Source organism: Cygnus atratus, chromosome 15 (assembly GCF_013377495.2).
Source record: "Cygnus atratus isolate AKBS03 ecotype Queensland, Australia chromosome 15, CAtr_DNAZoo_HiC_assembly, whole genome shotgun sequence".
Lineage (NCBI taxonomy): Eukaryota > Metazoa > Chordata > Aves > Anseriformes > Anatidae > Cygnus > Cygnus atratus.
The window spans coordinates 4,996,739-5,011,525 of NC_066376.1; the positions used below are offsets into that span (position 1 = coordinate 4,996,739).

The following is a 14,787-nucleotide window of genomic DNA, read 5'->3' on the forward strand; positions in this document are numbered from 1 at the left end:
TTACACTCATTTTCAGGGACTGCTCTGTCTCCACTTCTGCCATTAGTGTCAGCACAGTGGTAAAATGTTGCTCCTCGAAGTTGTCTCCGTTTTCCTGTAAGGGCAGTTCATGCATCATTCGCTATAAAGGTTCTGGTAGTTCAGCAAATGTTCGAAGACAAATTGATGCTCTTTTGTGGCAAAAGGCCCAGTGCGTAATTTTGCATTTACTTGGGATAACGTGGCCTTGGATGACCGAGTCCCAGATTTAGTGTTGCAGGATAAAGTCTCTGAGGGTTTATCCAGCCTCAACCCCCTTTTTAAAATACTGTTATTTAATCCCGACAAGCAGGCACAGGCATATCTTCGGTTGCGACCAGGCTTTCACTGCCAGCCAGGCTCTGGGTCCTAAACTGACTCATCAGTCAGAAAGATTAATAACCGCTCTGCTGGATGATTTCACTTGTTGTCATGGCACATATCCATTAATGGAAAACAAATATTCTCTGCAAAATGAAACACAGATCTGGGTGTACTGGCCAGCCAACCCCTTTTGGCTGAAGGCTTACATTTAAGCATATATTAAAGCGTCCCTTCAAAGTGAGAACTCCAAGTTGCTTGGTGCGTGGCAGTTTGTGTATGCGCTCTTTTTTGTTTGCTTGTTCCTTTTCAGATGGGCTGTTCCTCTCCACCTGGAACTGCAGAGTGATTTGTTTGCTAATAAAGTCTCTGGGAGGACTTTTCGGTGGGTTCTTCTTTCCGGAGGCAATGCCTGTTAGCGAGCGAGGACGGCCGAGGGTGCGAGCGAAGAAGTGCAGGCAAGCAGCGCAGGCAAGCTTTGCATTACAGCAGCCTGAAGCATTTAAAAAATAACCAATATCCCCAAGGAGCGTTGGTAGGCTGAATGTGTTGGTTAAATTAGTACTGAGGGCTTGTACATGGCAGGCCTTCAGAAGTGGGAGAAGTTGGGTCTCTGAATGCAGCTTCCCTCTAGAAGGCCTCTTTGTGCTCAGGAACTCGAGCAGTGCACACACCATCTGGCGTAATCATGGGAAAGGGGGATAGTGCTTTTTCCCTTCAAGCCCCACTCTCTTAAAAATCCCCAAGTTTGGTTTCTACAAGGGAACGGAGTTTCAGCCGTTGAGTTTGGGGAAGGTGCACCTGTAAGCTCCCCGCATCCCCAGCATGCTCGGTGAGCTCTGGGTCTCTCTTTAGGCCGCGAAGGCACCCAGCACGCAGCGACGTGGAATATCTGTCATGCAGCAAGAGAGCCCTAACTGGTGTGAATCTCATTATGTACAGCTGATGGGCACTACAGCCCATAAATACTGCTGTTTGCTGGGCTGGGAAGCACATTCAAGTGTTGTGTGGCTTATATAGCTTGCCAGAATTCACACACAGCTGGGAGTACCGATGGAGCAAGCTGGGGGAGAAGGAAGGGAAAAAAACCCTCTGAAGAGGAACTTGCTACCAGACTCCCTTGGAAATATTCAAGAATTTTGTTGAGAATCTTGCTGCAACTGCAGCATTCTGTGTTTCACGTCTTTGACCAGGAGGCAGTTGTTGCTTCAATCAGAAGGAAGCCTATAAATATTTTAAAGGAATTTCTGCATGGGGAGAAAAAGAGAGACTGATTTAAAAAGCTTAAACCTTAGCGTTATGTTTGCCGATACAGATCTATGCCTGCCTTCCCAATATTGGGGCAGCAATAGGTAACTTAGGTCCTCTACAGATATTTACGCCGTTTTTACTACATTGGCATTTGTCACTGCTACCCAAGGGTTTGCCCAAAAACACTTCTGGATAAAATAACATCCTTCTGCTTCATTCATTCACTTGAGAAAGAGTGGCTGGATTTAGTGTTAGAATTCTTTTTTTTTTTTTTTTTTTTATTTAACAAAAATGTTTTGCATTTTTGGGCTTCGGCCAGGATTGTCTGAATAAAAATAAATTGGAATGGAGTTAAACACTTTCTGCTTTCCTTTCCTCCCAGGGAACATCTGAATAGAAATAGGTGCAACAATACCTAAGCTTGTGACTACTTCAAGCTGGTGTGTCTGTAGCATCTGCATTAGTTTTGCTGTATCTGTATATGTGGATGGTATGTGGAGGGTTTAGCATGTATTCTAGGTCTACCTAGAATAGAAGCATTGCATGGAGATTTTTATTTTTTTTTTAAATTCAATATCACACATGTATAATAAATTCCACCCCCTTTCAAACCTACTCATGCACTTGGATGTCTAATGAATAAGCCTGCATATTTATTCATGAGGATTAAAGAACTGCACAGATAGAGGCAGCTGGCTGAACTATTCATTTATTTTCTCTTTAAATCTCCTGACCTCTGATCTGGAGGAAAGAGGGAGCCCTCCCTGATTCACTTTGGCTGCTTGCAGATGGGGTAGACAAAATGGCTTGGCTCTTTGCAGCTCAGAGTCAGAAGATGGTTTCATCGAGCAGAGAGGCAGGTCAGGGAGAAAGCGCTGCTCGGAGCCTCCTGTCTGTGGCTTTTAAAAACAAAACCAAAAAAAACCATGTCAACCAGTTTTCAGGTTTGGCCTTCAGCGCTGTCTCATGGCTGAGTCCTCAGACCTCTGGGCCCTGGCTGACGGCCTCTGCTCTGGGAGCTCGGTGGTCCTGCACTGACAACCGGTTTTCTTTTCCTCAGGCCCTGCTGCTGTTGGGTGGCGTGGCGCTCTCCTGCCTGGCTCTGGACCTGCTCTTCCTCTTGTTCTACTCCTTCTGGCTGTGCTGTCGCCACCGAAAGAGCGAAGAACACCTCAACGCAGACTGCTGCTGTACAGCATGGTGTGTCATCATCGCGACCCTGGTGTGCAGGTAAGGGTGAGCACCTCGCTGCACAGGGCGTTGTGTCCCGTTTTCATGCTTGGGGTGCTGTGCCTGTAGTTAGTAAATGTTGGCAATAATCCCTCTTTCCGCTTGGTAGGTGTGTGTTTTAAATGTCTGTAATGCATTTTCTTCTTCTCTGCCACTTGCTGAACTGCCTAATGGTTTGAGCGATGTGAAAAGGAATAGCTAATGGGCTGCTCTTTGATGCTTCGCGAGTGGTAAATCAAGGACGCTGCGTCCTTGGGAGCTTAACACTTAAATAGGAGGGATACAGAGTTCAGTTATTTCATGGGTCTAGATGGGGATTTCTTAGAGTCTTAGAGTCTGGTGTCTGAAAAGAATGACTATGGGGGAGAGTAGATTATGAAGAAAGAGGCACAAATCATTCTTTTGGGTCTGGAAGTACTGGTGTTTGGATGTGGACGTTCAGATTTTGTAGCCTGTATTAGGCAGTGCTACATTTTGTTGTATGTACTAATGTACAGAGCTCTCTCCAAGGGTTGCTAGTAATGCTGCTAGTGTCAGCAATGTTTCATGTTACGGCTGAACAATAGACGCTCTTGGAGATGTTCCTGGAAAACCAGCGAATTTAAGTAGTTGGTGAAGAACGTGAGCAGAAGAAGTTAAAACGAATGAGTTTACATTTTGCATTCTGTTTTTTTTTTTTCTCTTTTTTTTTGGTCAACACAGACAAGGATCCCATTTCCTAGAAAGATAACAATGGGGCATCTGAAAGCAGGAACATGTTTGCAGACCCCTGGAAAGAACTTTGGGCTTAGTCTGTTTTGACTTGAGCAGAATGAATTCTCTGGGATCCGTGGACATTTACACTGAGCTTTCTTGCCAATTCCAAGCATCAGCTACTCTTACCTGAGAGTCTAAGTGGTGTGAGTTGCCCCTCTGCAGTTCTGAGAGCAGTTCCCTGTTCAGAAAGGAGGTAACAACGAGACAATTGTATTTTGTTGCATCTCGTGGCTCGCTTTTTCTGTTAACCTACTGATAGACCATGTCCTAGATACACCACCCTTTTGGAGGCGTACATGTTCCTTGAAGGCCAAGCTTAGCTGTTCAGGGGCTAGACTGTGCTATTAATGGACTTCTCCATTAGAAAGCAAATGGTATTTGCTCTTTCGAGGCACATACTTGAGAGACTAGAAAACCCCGGGAGTACTGGAACGAACACCACAGAGCAGACATTACTATGTTGTGGGTTTAGCAAGCTGGGGATGGATTTGCCTGTAGAAGCCAGGGCTCAGTGGTTTGGAGGAGAGCTAGCGTGTTTAAAAAATAGTGCTGTCTTTGCAGGGAGCTCTTCCATGCTTTGCTGATTGCAAGTAAGTGCCTGGAACGGAAAGGCAAACTAGAGAACAACTCAAAAAAGAAATCTCAACCTCAGACACCTTTCTTTTTAGTGATCTCAGGAGCTTCAGCTGCATCCATTCCAATCCACTGAAAATGCTGTGGTCCTAACCCTTTCTTACAGAAACACTAACTGATGCTATTTATAGTAGTGTTGCTGCTACAGGCTCTTGTTAGCTATTGTTATGCAGCATTTGTGTCCAAGACAGCTGCTGCAGAGTGTGGTAGTTCTGTTTGCTTTTAATTGTAGGCAGGGTGAGGAGGAGGCTTTCTGCATATCTCCCCAAGTGTGCATGAGACAATTTAAAGTTGGAAGGTCAGCATTTAAATTCTGGTAGGCTTGATGCAACTCCCAGTCATGTCTGCAAGCTGGAAAACGGCTTAGGCTTGCTCAAAATCTGAACGATTGGTTTACATCCTTGGTGTACCATTTGTTTCTGCAAGTATTAAATGCAGGAGTATCCTTAAAATTAAGATTCTCCTGGAATCTGCAGTGATACTGCCTGAATATTTGTTCTGACCTTTTTTTAAAGTTCCCCTCTGAAGTTGGCGCTTGCAGCGGTAGCAGGATGGTACCATCCTTGGTCGCTGCAGGTGCTGTCCAAGTGCTGCTGCTCTCTGCGAAGCCGAGGTCTGTTTTCTGCCCCTCTGACAGCAGCTGGATGCGACAGCACACTCAAAGCGGTGCCTTTTGGCACTCTGTGCTCGGCATCTGGCTGGGAATGCAGATACGGTTTCCGACAAGCAAGGAATCCAATCTGCACTAGCAGGAAGTCCCAATTAGGTACCAGCAGTTAAAGATCAGTCAACTGGAGATGTCCTGTCCTAGCTGTGCGTGACATGCAGCAGAAGTGCCAGACCGGCAGATGCTGTTAGGTTCCAGCGAGAGGGAATAAAGCTCCACTGAATGTCTGCCTGGGTCAGCAGGCTGACCTGCGAGGCGGTTCGCACCAAGGGGAACAAAGGTGGCTTGGATGCTCAGGCAGTGAGAGGATCCAAACAGAGACCTCTCTGTTCTGTCCAAGTGCCATGAAGTGGGCTGTTGTCTTCCTAGCTGAGAACTAGTTTACTGTGGTTGAGCCCAGCCATGCCTAGTACATGCTTATCTAGGTAGTGGTTAAAGCCAGAGGGCAGTTTGTGAATCCTGCTCAGTGCTGGATCACTGTGGATCTCTGTTACCTATTTTCCTTCTGAGCAAAAGGAAGAATGCTGAGCCAGCAGGAAGGCAGAGCTGGTTAATAGGAATTCTCTAGCAAAATATCTCTCTAATGAGTCCTCCCGGTTGCTTTAATCACAAAGCTGCAGGAAGGACTTGCCTAGATTATTCCTTGAAAACCTAGTTCATTGCTAGTCCTTGCTAATTTTGATTGGTTTGTGTGTATGGAGAGTTGTCATCTCATGTAAATCCCGTCATCCTCAGATCCCTGTAGGTGATGCTAATGCTCCCGCAAGGGACCTCAGCTCCGAAGGTGGGTAGGAAGCTTCATGGAGAGGATACCTGGAAGAAATGGGTGCAATTAAATGGTGAAAACTTGCTTTCTCAAGTGCTAATAGCGCTTTCCCTTGGTGCTAAAGTACAAGGTGGTAATTAGACAGACAAATTAACATTCCTCCTGAGAACACGAAGTCTAAAAAGGGCTCTCCTTATGAAGTTCCTGTAATTAAAGATGACTTGGTGTAGTTAGATTATTCATTTCTAAAGATGTGATGTGAATGGCTAGTGCTCATCTTTTCAGACTAGTGATTGGATGCCCACAGGGGTTTTCGCTCTGTGTGTGTGTGTGTTATGACTAGAAGATCTCTCCATCAGCAGGCATGAGTATGTTCTCCGTATCAGATTAATGCTCCGCTGTTCACATACACCTTGTGTAATCCAGAAAACATTTTTTGCAGGCTGCACTACAAGGAAATGTGGAGTTACACCTGATTTCTTTTTCTGTCTCTTTATCATAGAATGTCCTGAGCCCATCCACCTCTTGATGCAAATAATAGGGAGGCTGTGTCCTTGGGGAAATTCAGCCGTGAGCTTTTCAGGAAAAGAGAGAGGGAAATGGGTGTTTTTTTCTCCAGACGTGAATTTCTTGAGCCTTGTTGAAAAGTGGTACTGAAGTGTGCATACGCAACATGCAGTAATTAAAATCATAGTGTTGTCTCTGTATGAATATGTAGAAGTCGCAGCATGCTGCTGGTCTGTCTCTTGTCATATAACTGTCTGAAGAGCTGGTGTAGCACATAGTCTCTCCCTAACGTGCATCCGTGGCTATGCATTAGTAATGACAGTGTTAAACTCAGGAGTGTACTGTTTTCTTCTTTTAAACATATATGGGTGTCCTAAAACTTACCAAAATGACTGAGTAGCCAAGTGGCTTTTTGAATGCTGTATCGAGCAGCAGGAGAAATTTCTTAAATGTCCCTTAAGAGCTGAGTAGATAGATTTTAAGATTATTCTTATTTAAAAATACCAGCGAGAAGGAAGGCAGGGGAGAGGTAGTGCTAGTGGAAGGGGCAGGAGAGTGACAAAAGTAGGTCTGGGAGGAAGAACTGAGGCTGGGGTGGTGTGGACTGAAGAGCTGAGGTGTGTGCGTGCTGGGGAGGGGAGTGCGGCAGAAGGAAGAATAGCACAAGTGGAGATGAGTTTCCCACAGAAGTGTTGAAAATGCGTTGGAGTATCTTCCAGAGGGTGCTAGGGTGGGAAGAAAGCTGTGTCATTCAGGAATGCTGTTCTTGTATCCACGCTGCATGACAGAACTGCAGGCTTCCCCATTGGGCGATGGTTTTGTCATCATGGACTGGGAGATGTCTGCTCTATCTGAGGCTACGGAGCCTTCCAGGGTCTGTGCAAGAAGCCAGGAGATCGGTCCTGACCTCAGGGACTTACACTGTTGGGTTAGGATGAGTTGATCTATTTTTACTTTGAAAGAGTGAGCTCAAATAAAAGGGAGCCCCTGGTTCTTTTTAGTCAAATAAAAGGTAGTTAAAAACTGGTTCAAATCCTTAAATCTGCTTTAAACAACAGCAACTTATACCAGTGTGTGTAGGCAGGGATTTGAAACAACTGTTGGATTCAGATAGGCCGAATGCAAGCAGAAAGCAATAGCAACACTTCTCTCTTCCCCCGCCGGCGGTTCCCCCTTGCCTGCCCTTCGGCTCGGCTCCCCCCTCGGTCGCAGCGTGGATCCAGGCAGCTGCAACCAGCCTGTGCCTCTGGCCTGCAGGGATGGATGGCTTCCTTCCCTCTAGCATGATAGGAAGGGGAACTACCACAAAACGGCACGGCTTGCTGCTAGGAGAAGGAATGGCTCCGTGTAAGTAGCTCTTGCTAGCACAGCGTACGAATGCAGAGCTGGCATTTGCTGCGCAGTAATGGAATAATTAACGTACTGTCTGTAGGTTCCGGTGGATGTATGCTATGCACATCTAGAGGAATTTGTTGCTTGAATTAAATGGCTTTTATCCTAATTCCTGTTGCTCCAGGAAGAAGCAGATGCCCAGCCCATCCCCGAGCAGCCAGTGCCCCTCCCGGCCCCCAGCCAGCCACCCCACATTAATTGTCCAGCATGACACCAGATGGGATGGAACACCCCTTTGGCCAGTTGGGGTCAGTTGTCCTGGGTCTGTCTCCTCCCAGCTGGAGAGGGACTCTACCAGGGAGTGTAGCCATGGAACAAGGAATAATGGCTTTGAACAAACGGAGGGGAGATTTAGATTAAATGTGACGTCAGGAAGAAATTCTTCACTCAAAGCACAAAGCGCACATGGGAATTAGGACTGAAGATGCACCTTGCTTCTGTCCTTTTACGTAACGAACAGAATGAAATTACTTAAAAAACAGTGTTAAAAATAAGCCCAGGGCACAGGGTGGGAGGTGCAGGACAGTCCCTGTGGCCGAGGGGGAGCCAGCCCAAGAAAAGGGGCCCTCAGCCCCTCCAACCCTCCTCCTTGTCCACGTGAGGGCATCTTCCAGGCCGCTCCCAACACAGCCACCTTTGGCCATGTGTGGGCCACTCCATCACAGAGGCTTGCTGAGGTCACAGTGGCCACCACTGCCCCGCCTTTGCTGCGGGCCCTATAAAACAGGATCCCTGCACTGGCCCACCATTCGCTGAGCATCTAGGCCCTCCGACTGCCAGCTTGTGCGGCAGGAAGGAGACTAGAAGAGCAAGGCGAGCGGCAGGCCTCCTTGGTGTGCGAGGACAGCGATGCAGTCCGGCAAAGCACCAAGAAGGAATGCACCTGACCAGAAGGAGATGTGTTGTGGGCGGAGGGATAGCACCGGTGGCACAAGAGACACCAGTGCCCAAGGGACCTCTGGCACCCAGCCCACAGACATGTATAGGTGGTACCACTGGCACCGCAACGACGCCCGGAACAGGCCGCCCCCTCAAAGATACAGCGACAGGAGGCCTGGGCCTTCCCATAGGCGCAACGGTGATGTGGGGCAAAGGCAGGAACATCAGGCAGACAGCCGCGGGGAGAAGAAACGTGCCCATAGTCCAGAACACAGTGCGGGACCCAGCCACGAACGTAAACCAGACGGCAGCGTTGAACGCATGCATGAAAATCAACCTGGCAGTGGCATGGGACCTGGGGGTGGAACTGGACGACCCCCTGGTTCGGCACCCTGGCCTGAAAACATTCCGGACAGAAGGCATCCCGTTTGGGCAGTCCCAGGCAAGGACTAGCTTGTCCTTCTGCCAAACACCGTGGAGCCCATGGAGCTGGATCCACCAGATGTGGAGGAACCAATGGAATTGGATCCACCTTGGCCAGAACAGACCAGAGACTACTGCGGCATGTCTTTTGCGACCTGCCATCCGAGCACACCAACAGCGTCGCAGGAGTGCCCGGCCAGCTCCCTACTTGTTGTCGCTCAGGCTCCATCCCAGGCATTAGCTTGGAGCCACCAAACACCATGGACATCTCGCAGGCTTACCTGCAAGATGTCCTGGCAATAAACAGCTCTGTTGCCGATTCTCAGGGTTTTTGTGAGTGCTTCTTTTTTGGGGGGGAATGGAATAAAGTTGTGCCAGGGGAGGTTTAAGTTGGGTATTAGGAAAAACTTGTTTACTGAAAGGGCTGTTAGGCATTGGAATGGGTGGCCCAGGGAAGTGGTTGAGTCACCATCCCTGGAGGTCTTTAAAAGACGTTTAGATGTAGAGCTTAGTGATATGGTTTAGTGGAGGACTTGTTAGTGTTAGGTCAGAGGTTGGACTGGGTGATCTTGGAGGTCTCTTCCAACCTAGGTGATTCTGTGATTCTGTGTGAGTAGTGACGGTACCTACCTAGGTGGTTATGGGCGGCTGGAGGTGGTAACACGGTGCTGGGCAGGACGCCTGTGAGGATGGATGGCTGCTGGGGTGGTTCTGCCTCTGATACGGTAGAGAGGTTCGAGTCAGTTGCCTGTAGTTGGCAGCACTTGATAAATGGCTCTCTGATGTAAAGTGGTTAAGGTACTAGCAGTATTGTGTCTTTAAGGACAAAACGACTGCTGCCGCTTCACGCAGAGTGCTGTTTCTGAGCCTTTTCCACCAAAAAAAAAAAAGTGCTACTGTGGTGGGAATACTGAGAACCAAGCAGCAGGTTTTGGGCACTCACCAAGCCTTTGCTGGAAGAATAACATTCTAGTAGCTGTAATGGGATGAATAAACATCACTCACCAATTAGAGGGTTCAAATCTGCATATTCAAAGCCTGGAATGTCCTGGAATTTATTTGGTGTTAACAGTATAAACAACTGCTAAAGTTTGCTGCTGCTCTGGACAATGAAATGGTTTGAATTTGTTTGCTCTGATAAGACAAGGGGAAATTCAAGCCAGAGGTTTGTAATTGCAGTGATGGGATGCTGAGTGGTCTTATCCTGGGAATAGCTCAGGATCTGTAATCTCTCTAGTTCTCAGGGATGGGGAGTGCTGGTTTTTTTTGTTTCTGTTTTGTTAATCCTCACCACCACCACCTGCATCCTAGGCATGCATTATCAAGCTCTGATTATAGCTGCAACCAGGGAGGAATGCATAGGGCTTTTCTCTCTTCCATTATCAGCATTGTTGCCATTGTGAAAATATTTGAGGAATGGTGTTCATGAAGAAAGAGACCAAATTTCTTGTATTAACACTAAATATTAGGAATTACGTACATGCTACCTCTCTTTGTGTATGATGTAGTTGCTGCCATCACAGGGAGACTCTTCAGCTAAGGCTTAAGGGCCAAGCCCTGTATAATTTCAGGAGATTTTATTGTTGGAAAAAGCATGGGGCTGACAGATTTTCATACTGGCTCTGCTTCCAGTGTGTGATCTTTACTTCTATTTCTTGCACATGTGAAGAAAAAGTAGAAGTGCAGCCAGGTGGACTATATTGTTCTGTTCACTGGTTTTGGGGTGCGTGAGACATGGGAAGGGAAGGATGGATGCTGTGTTCCTGCAGGACAGGAGTGACAGCTTAAACAGTCAGTTTGGACTGCAGACTGGCGTACATGCCAGAGCAAATCTAGGCAAGTGTCTGTTATCCAGACAAAGCCCACCCTGGCCTGCTTAGGTTCATTCCCCAGCTGGGTGATGGCGGTGAAGAACGCTGAATGTCCTTTTGTGACCCTTCCTGTTAAACTAAGACCCTGCACTTCCTTGTTCTGGAAGCTGTTGGTTGCCTTGCTTCCTTCCTCTTTCATACCTCCTTCAAACCACCTCTGTGAGTGTGGTGCTATAGCCCAAGCACAAAGTTACTGTGAGGAAACTGTTTCATCCAGAAAATTCTTAACTTACTTAAAATTAAAAAGAAAGCAAAACTCCTTTCCCCATCCTCTTCCCACACCACCACCACCTTCCTTTCCAGTACCACAACCTTGGTGTCTTGAGAACCATCCCAGAAAAGATTCTGGATGCTCTGAAGGTAAACGTGACATGAAAATGGGAAATGTGTATCTTGGTAATGTTTGTTTCCTCTGAGTTCAGTTGTATAAACCCGTCACAAGTTCTTTCTTCCTCTGTTATTAGTAAAAATGGGCTTGGGAAGAGGAATGGTGAGTTCCTGCGGTGATGCCTTAATAGAAGGGGTATTGCTGACTTGCTTCAGATAATCTCCTGGTTGTAACTCATTTACAGGATCTTCCTCCTGTAAGTGAGGCTTAAGCTAATATGGTTTACTTCATAATTGGGGCAGACTGATATGTGTGGACAGTTATGGCAAATCAACTGATAGGTGGTAATTTGCCAAGCAGCTGGAGTTGAATTGTGTCTGCAAGCTTGAAAATCACTTGCTTAAAAATAAATAAGCTTTTTGTCCTAGCAAGTTATTAAGCTTTGCTTCCAAATAGTCTAAATCAGTACAACTCAAATGCTTCTAATGGAAGATAAATCAAGATAGATGATGTTCATGCGTATTTCAGAGTGTAGATAGAGAAGACATGGAAATAGATCCAGAAGACACCACTATAGACAAGTAGTCAACGCAAGCTCTCTGCATCCTTTTCTTAAAAATGTAATGAAATGATCTGTATTTCATGTCCAGAGAAGGCATGGGGTTCCTGGCATAGCAATGGTAGCACCCATTTCCTCTTGCAGGAGCAAGGTTGGCTGTCTGGATTTCTCCTTGCCCATGGCTGGGTCTGAACTCTCTAATGGTTCTCTAACAGATTTTCATTCATAAATGAAACGCACACATTAAGAAGGGATGGTTCATTATATGGGTGCTATACAGACAATTGTTGGCTGCGTGGGAAATGTAGGAGAACGTTTACAGATTAACTCTTCTGGTGGTTGCTGGGGAGCATGCTTACCCCAGCTGCTCTTTGTGGAGACATGCAGATACCCTTTCTGTGGAAGCTGCTGATGTGACCACGAAGGGCCTTGTAGAGGTAAGCGGTACATTATATCGCTACCCTTTAGCTTTAACTGTACCCTTTTTTGCCTTTTTTTTTTTTTTTTTCCTCTGCAGTGCTGGCATTGCTGTTGGCTTCTATGGGAATGGAGAGACTAGTGACGGTATTCACCGGCTGACCTACTCGCTACGCCATGCAAACCGCACTGTGGCAGGTGTCCAGGACCGGGTAAGCACTAGGGGAGGCACCCTCACAAATGGGGAATGAGGGAATGAGCAGACTTCCTCGGCACCTCTTCTCCTGAATCTGTCTGTGCCTGTATCTCTGCCTTTTTTTTGTTGTTGTTAGTCTCCAAGCTTAGAGATGTGCTAAAATTTCCGTTAATGGAGTGATGCTTTCTTCAGCTCTTCTAAAAATATCAGAGCAAACACAGCTTGTTAAATGAAGTCTTCTCTTTGCGATTGTGCTTGATTTAAACACGGCTTCTGATCAGCTCTATTCCACGGACATGGAGGCAGGCCAAAGCAGACGAGTCTGTTAGTAGAATGTATCGTTTTAGCACAATTGGTTGTTGCTTTACTACCTCAAATTTCATGGTACCTTTCTGCAACCCTGATGGCTACAGGTACTAATATCAGGCCATCATAACCTTCTACAAATGTCCCTCCACTAGACTTAACTGTAGACATTTTTAACCTGTTTTAGAACTAAGGTGAACAAATCTTAAGGGAAAAAAAATGTGCCTTCCCAGCCCTAGTGGCTGTGTTCTGGGTTTGTGCTATTCTGTTCTATATTTTGGTATGGAAAATGGCTTTTAAACCATGTTAAAGAAAAGGTACAGGAGGTGGTTAAAAAAGGGATGGCCACTGTGATTTAAGATTTCCTGCTTATCAGGAGAGTTTTACACGTAAAGTGTGTAGGCATGGTAAAGGCTCAGCTGAGATACCATCACAGGACAACTTGCAAACAATCAACTTATAGATGCTTGTAGGTTGCTTTTGAAGGGTAAGCAGTCTGAGCCTCTTAAGACAGAAAAGTAGTAGTCTAGAAGCTGTCCATAACTCACTAGTAAGAATGAATCCTCTTTTACTTCTGTGACTTCCTAAACTTTTTTTTTTCTTTGCCGCACTATAGGTGTTAGATACCGCAGTGGCCCTGAATCAAACAGTGGAGCCAAACTTACTCGTCCTGGAGGAGATGTTCGCAAAGCAGACGGACTACCTGCACATTATCCAGAAGCTGCAAGGTCTCTTGGATGATCTGGTCAGGCAAACAACTGAGATCCCCTTTTGGAAGAATGAAGAGCTGTCTCTGGAGGAGCTGGCAATTCAAATTGACCTCTATGACTGGTACAGGTGTGTGGTATGCTGTAGTACAATGGTTGTAGCATTTGTTTTGGCCTATTTTGCAATAATTAAGTGTGTGTTCTGGGTGGCTGAGCCAAAGGCCATGTATGTTACTACAGGTGCTCTTGGCCCAGTCCACTAATTTCATTTCTTAGAGCAAAAATGCATTCAGTTTAAATGAAAATGCATGGCAACAACTTTTTTCTTAATTTTCAGTAGGTTAATTACCAACTGAAGGGAAACTTATTTTCCACGTACAAAATCTTGTACAAAAGCTTGTGTTCTAACACTGGGGGAGTGGTTGTATGGTGCATTAACTAAATAGAGTAGGAAACTGAACTTGTTCCTTGTGGTAACACCATGCACTAACTTTCCTTTTTATTCAAGTTATTGAATAAAAGATCACACCAAGTGTATTCCACGAAAGAACACCTCTGTCCATACATATGGATTAACTGAAGCACATTCTGACAAATGTCTAGTTCAAGAAAGTGCAGTGCTTCTTTACCTGATGGTGTCTAGTTACATATAACTTGTACAGTAGCACAAGATTAGCAGTCTCATTTCTCAACAACTGTGTATGCTGAGCATGCTGTTTGAATGCTTTTGCATGCCTGGACTCCAGACCCAGCAAATAGCCAGTGCTTTCTGCAGATAAATCATTAGCAGTGGCCCTTACTCCAGGAAAAGAGAGGCTAATTTTTTTTCTCCATTAGTCACTTTAACTGCTTAATCTATTGTTTGTATACACCAGTTTTCCTTTGCCAACTGTGTTTTTATTTGCTGCAGGTGGCTGGGTTACCTGGGCCTGCTCCTGTTCCATGTTCTAATATGTTTGCTGGTGCTCTTTGGACTCATTAGAAACTCCAGGGCCATTCTTTTGGGGTAAGTCCTGACCCAGGTACAGTGCAGAAGGAAGGCCACCTGAGTGCAAGTTCCCGATAGCTTAAACTTCTAGCCTATTGTCTGTTGATTTCAAGGGCTTTTGAGGCTGAACAGTTTATATCTGTCTCTATACCAGTCAGCTGGTAGATAGTAATGTGGACATCCTCCCTTGAATTTACAGGTTTTAAAAATTTCCCTGTAATTCTCTACAGTGGTGAAGGCATTTGTTAATGGATGATAAGCTTTGCATGTGTTTACACAGCCTGGTAGCATGCCTTTTGTGTCACGATCTGCTCTTGTTTACCTTTGGCTGTCACACCTGAAGACACTTTAAACTGAGAACACACAGTGATTTGTACAGCTATGAGGAGGAGTCTTGTTGCCATGGTACTGCAATATTAATGCATATTTGGTTCTACAAAGCTCTGCAAATGCTGCCATGCTGAGGCCTCATTACAAGAAAAAAATATATTTCTCTATGTTGAAGCTTGGTTTAATTTGGCATATTTGGCAAAGATACTGGTTTCGTAAACATAATGACAGTTTGACAACTG

The 14,787-nt window shown here is 45.8% G+C and overlaps 1 protein-coding gene across 7 annotated transcripts in view; it reads left to right on the forward strand.

Moving 5' to 3' along the window:
• TTYH3 (tweety family member 3) overlaps window positions 1–14,787 on the forward strand; it is a 79,433-nt gene that overhangs the window by 35,386 nt on the left and 29,260 nt on the right. For 4 of the 7 annotated variants that reach the window (XM_035549025.2, XM_035549027.2, XM_035549024.2 and 1 more), the window contains exons 2-5: window positions 2,651–2,820; window positions 12,119–12,230; window positions 13,137–13,357; window positions 14,138–14,233. In XM_035549025.2, the coding sequence (XP_035404918.1) occupies window positions 2,651–2,820; window positions 12,119–12,230; window positions 13,137–13,357; window positions 14,138–14,233 (599 nt within the window). Of the gene's footprint in view, window positions 1–652; window positions 811–2,650; window positions 2,821–12,118; window positions 12,231–13,136; window positions 13,358–14,137; window positions 14,234–14,787 lie in introns of all 7 variants that reach the window. The other 3 variants (XM_035549022.2, XM_035549023.2, XM_035549026.2) reach the window with 1 other exon arrangement.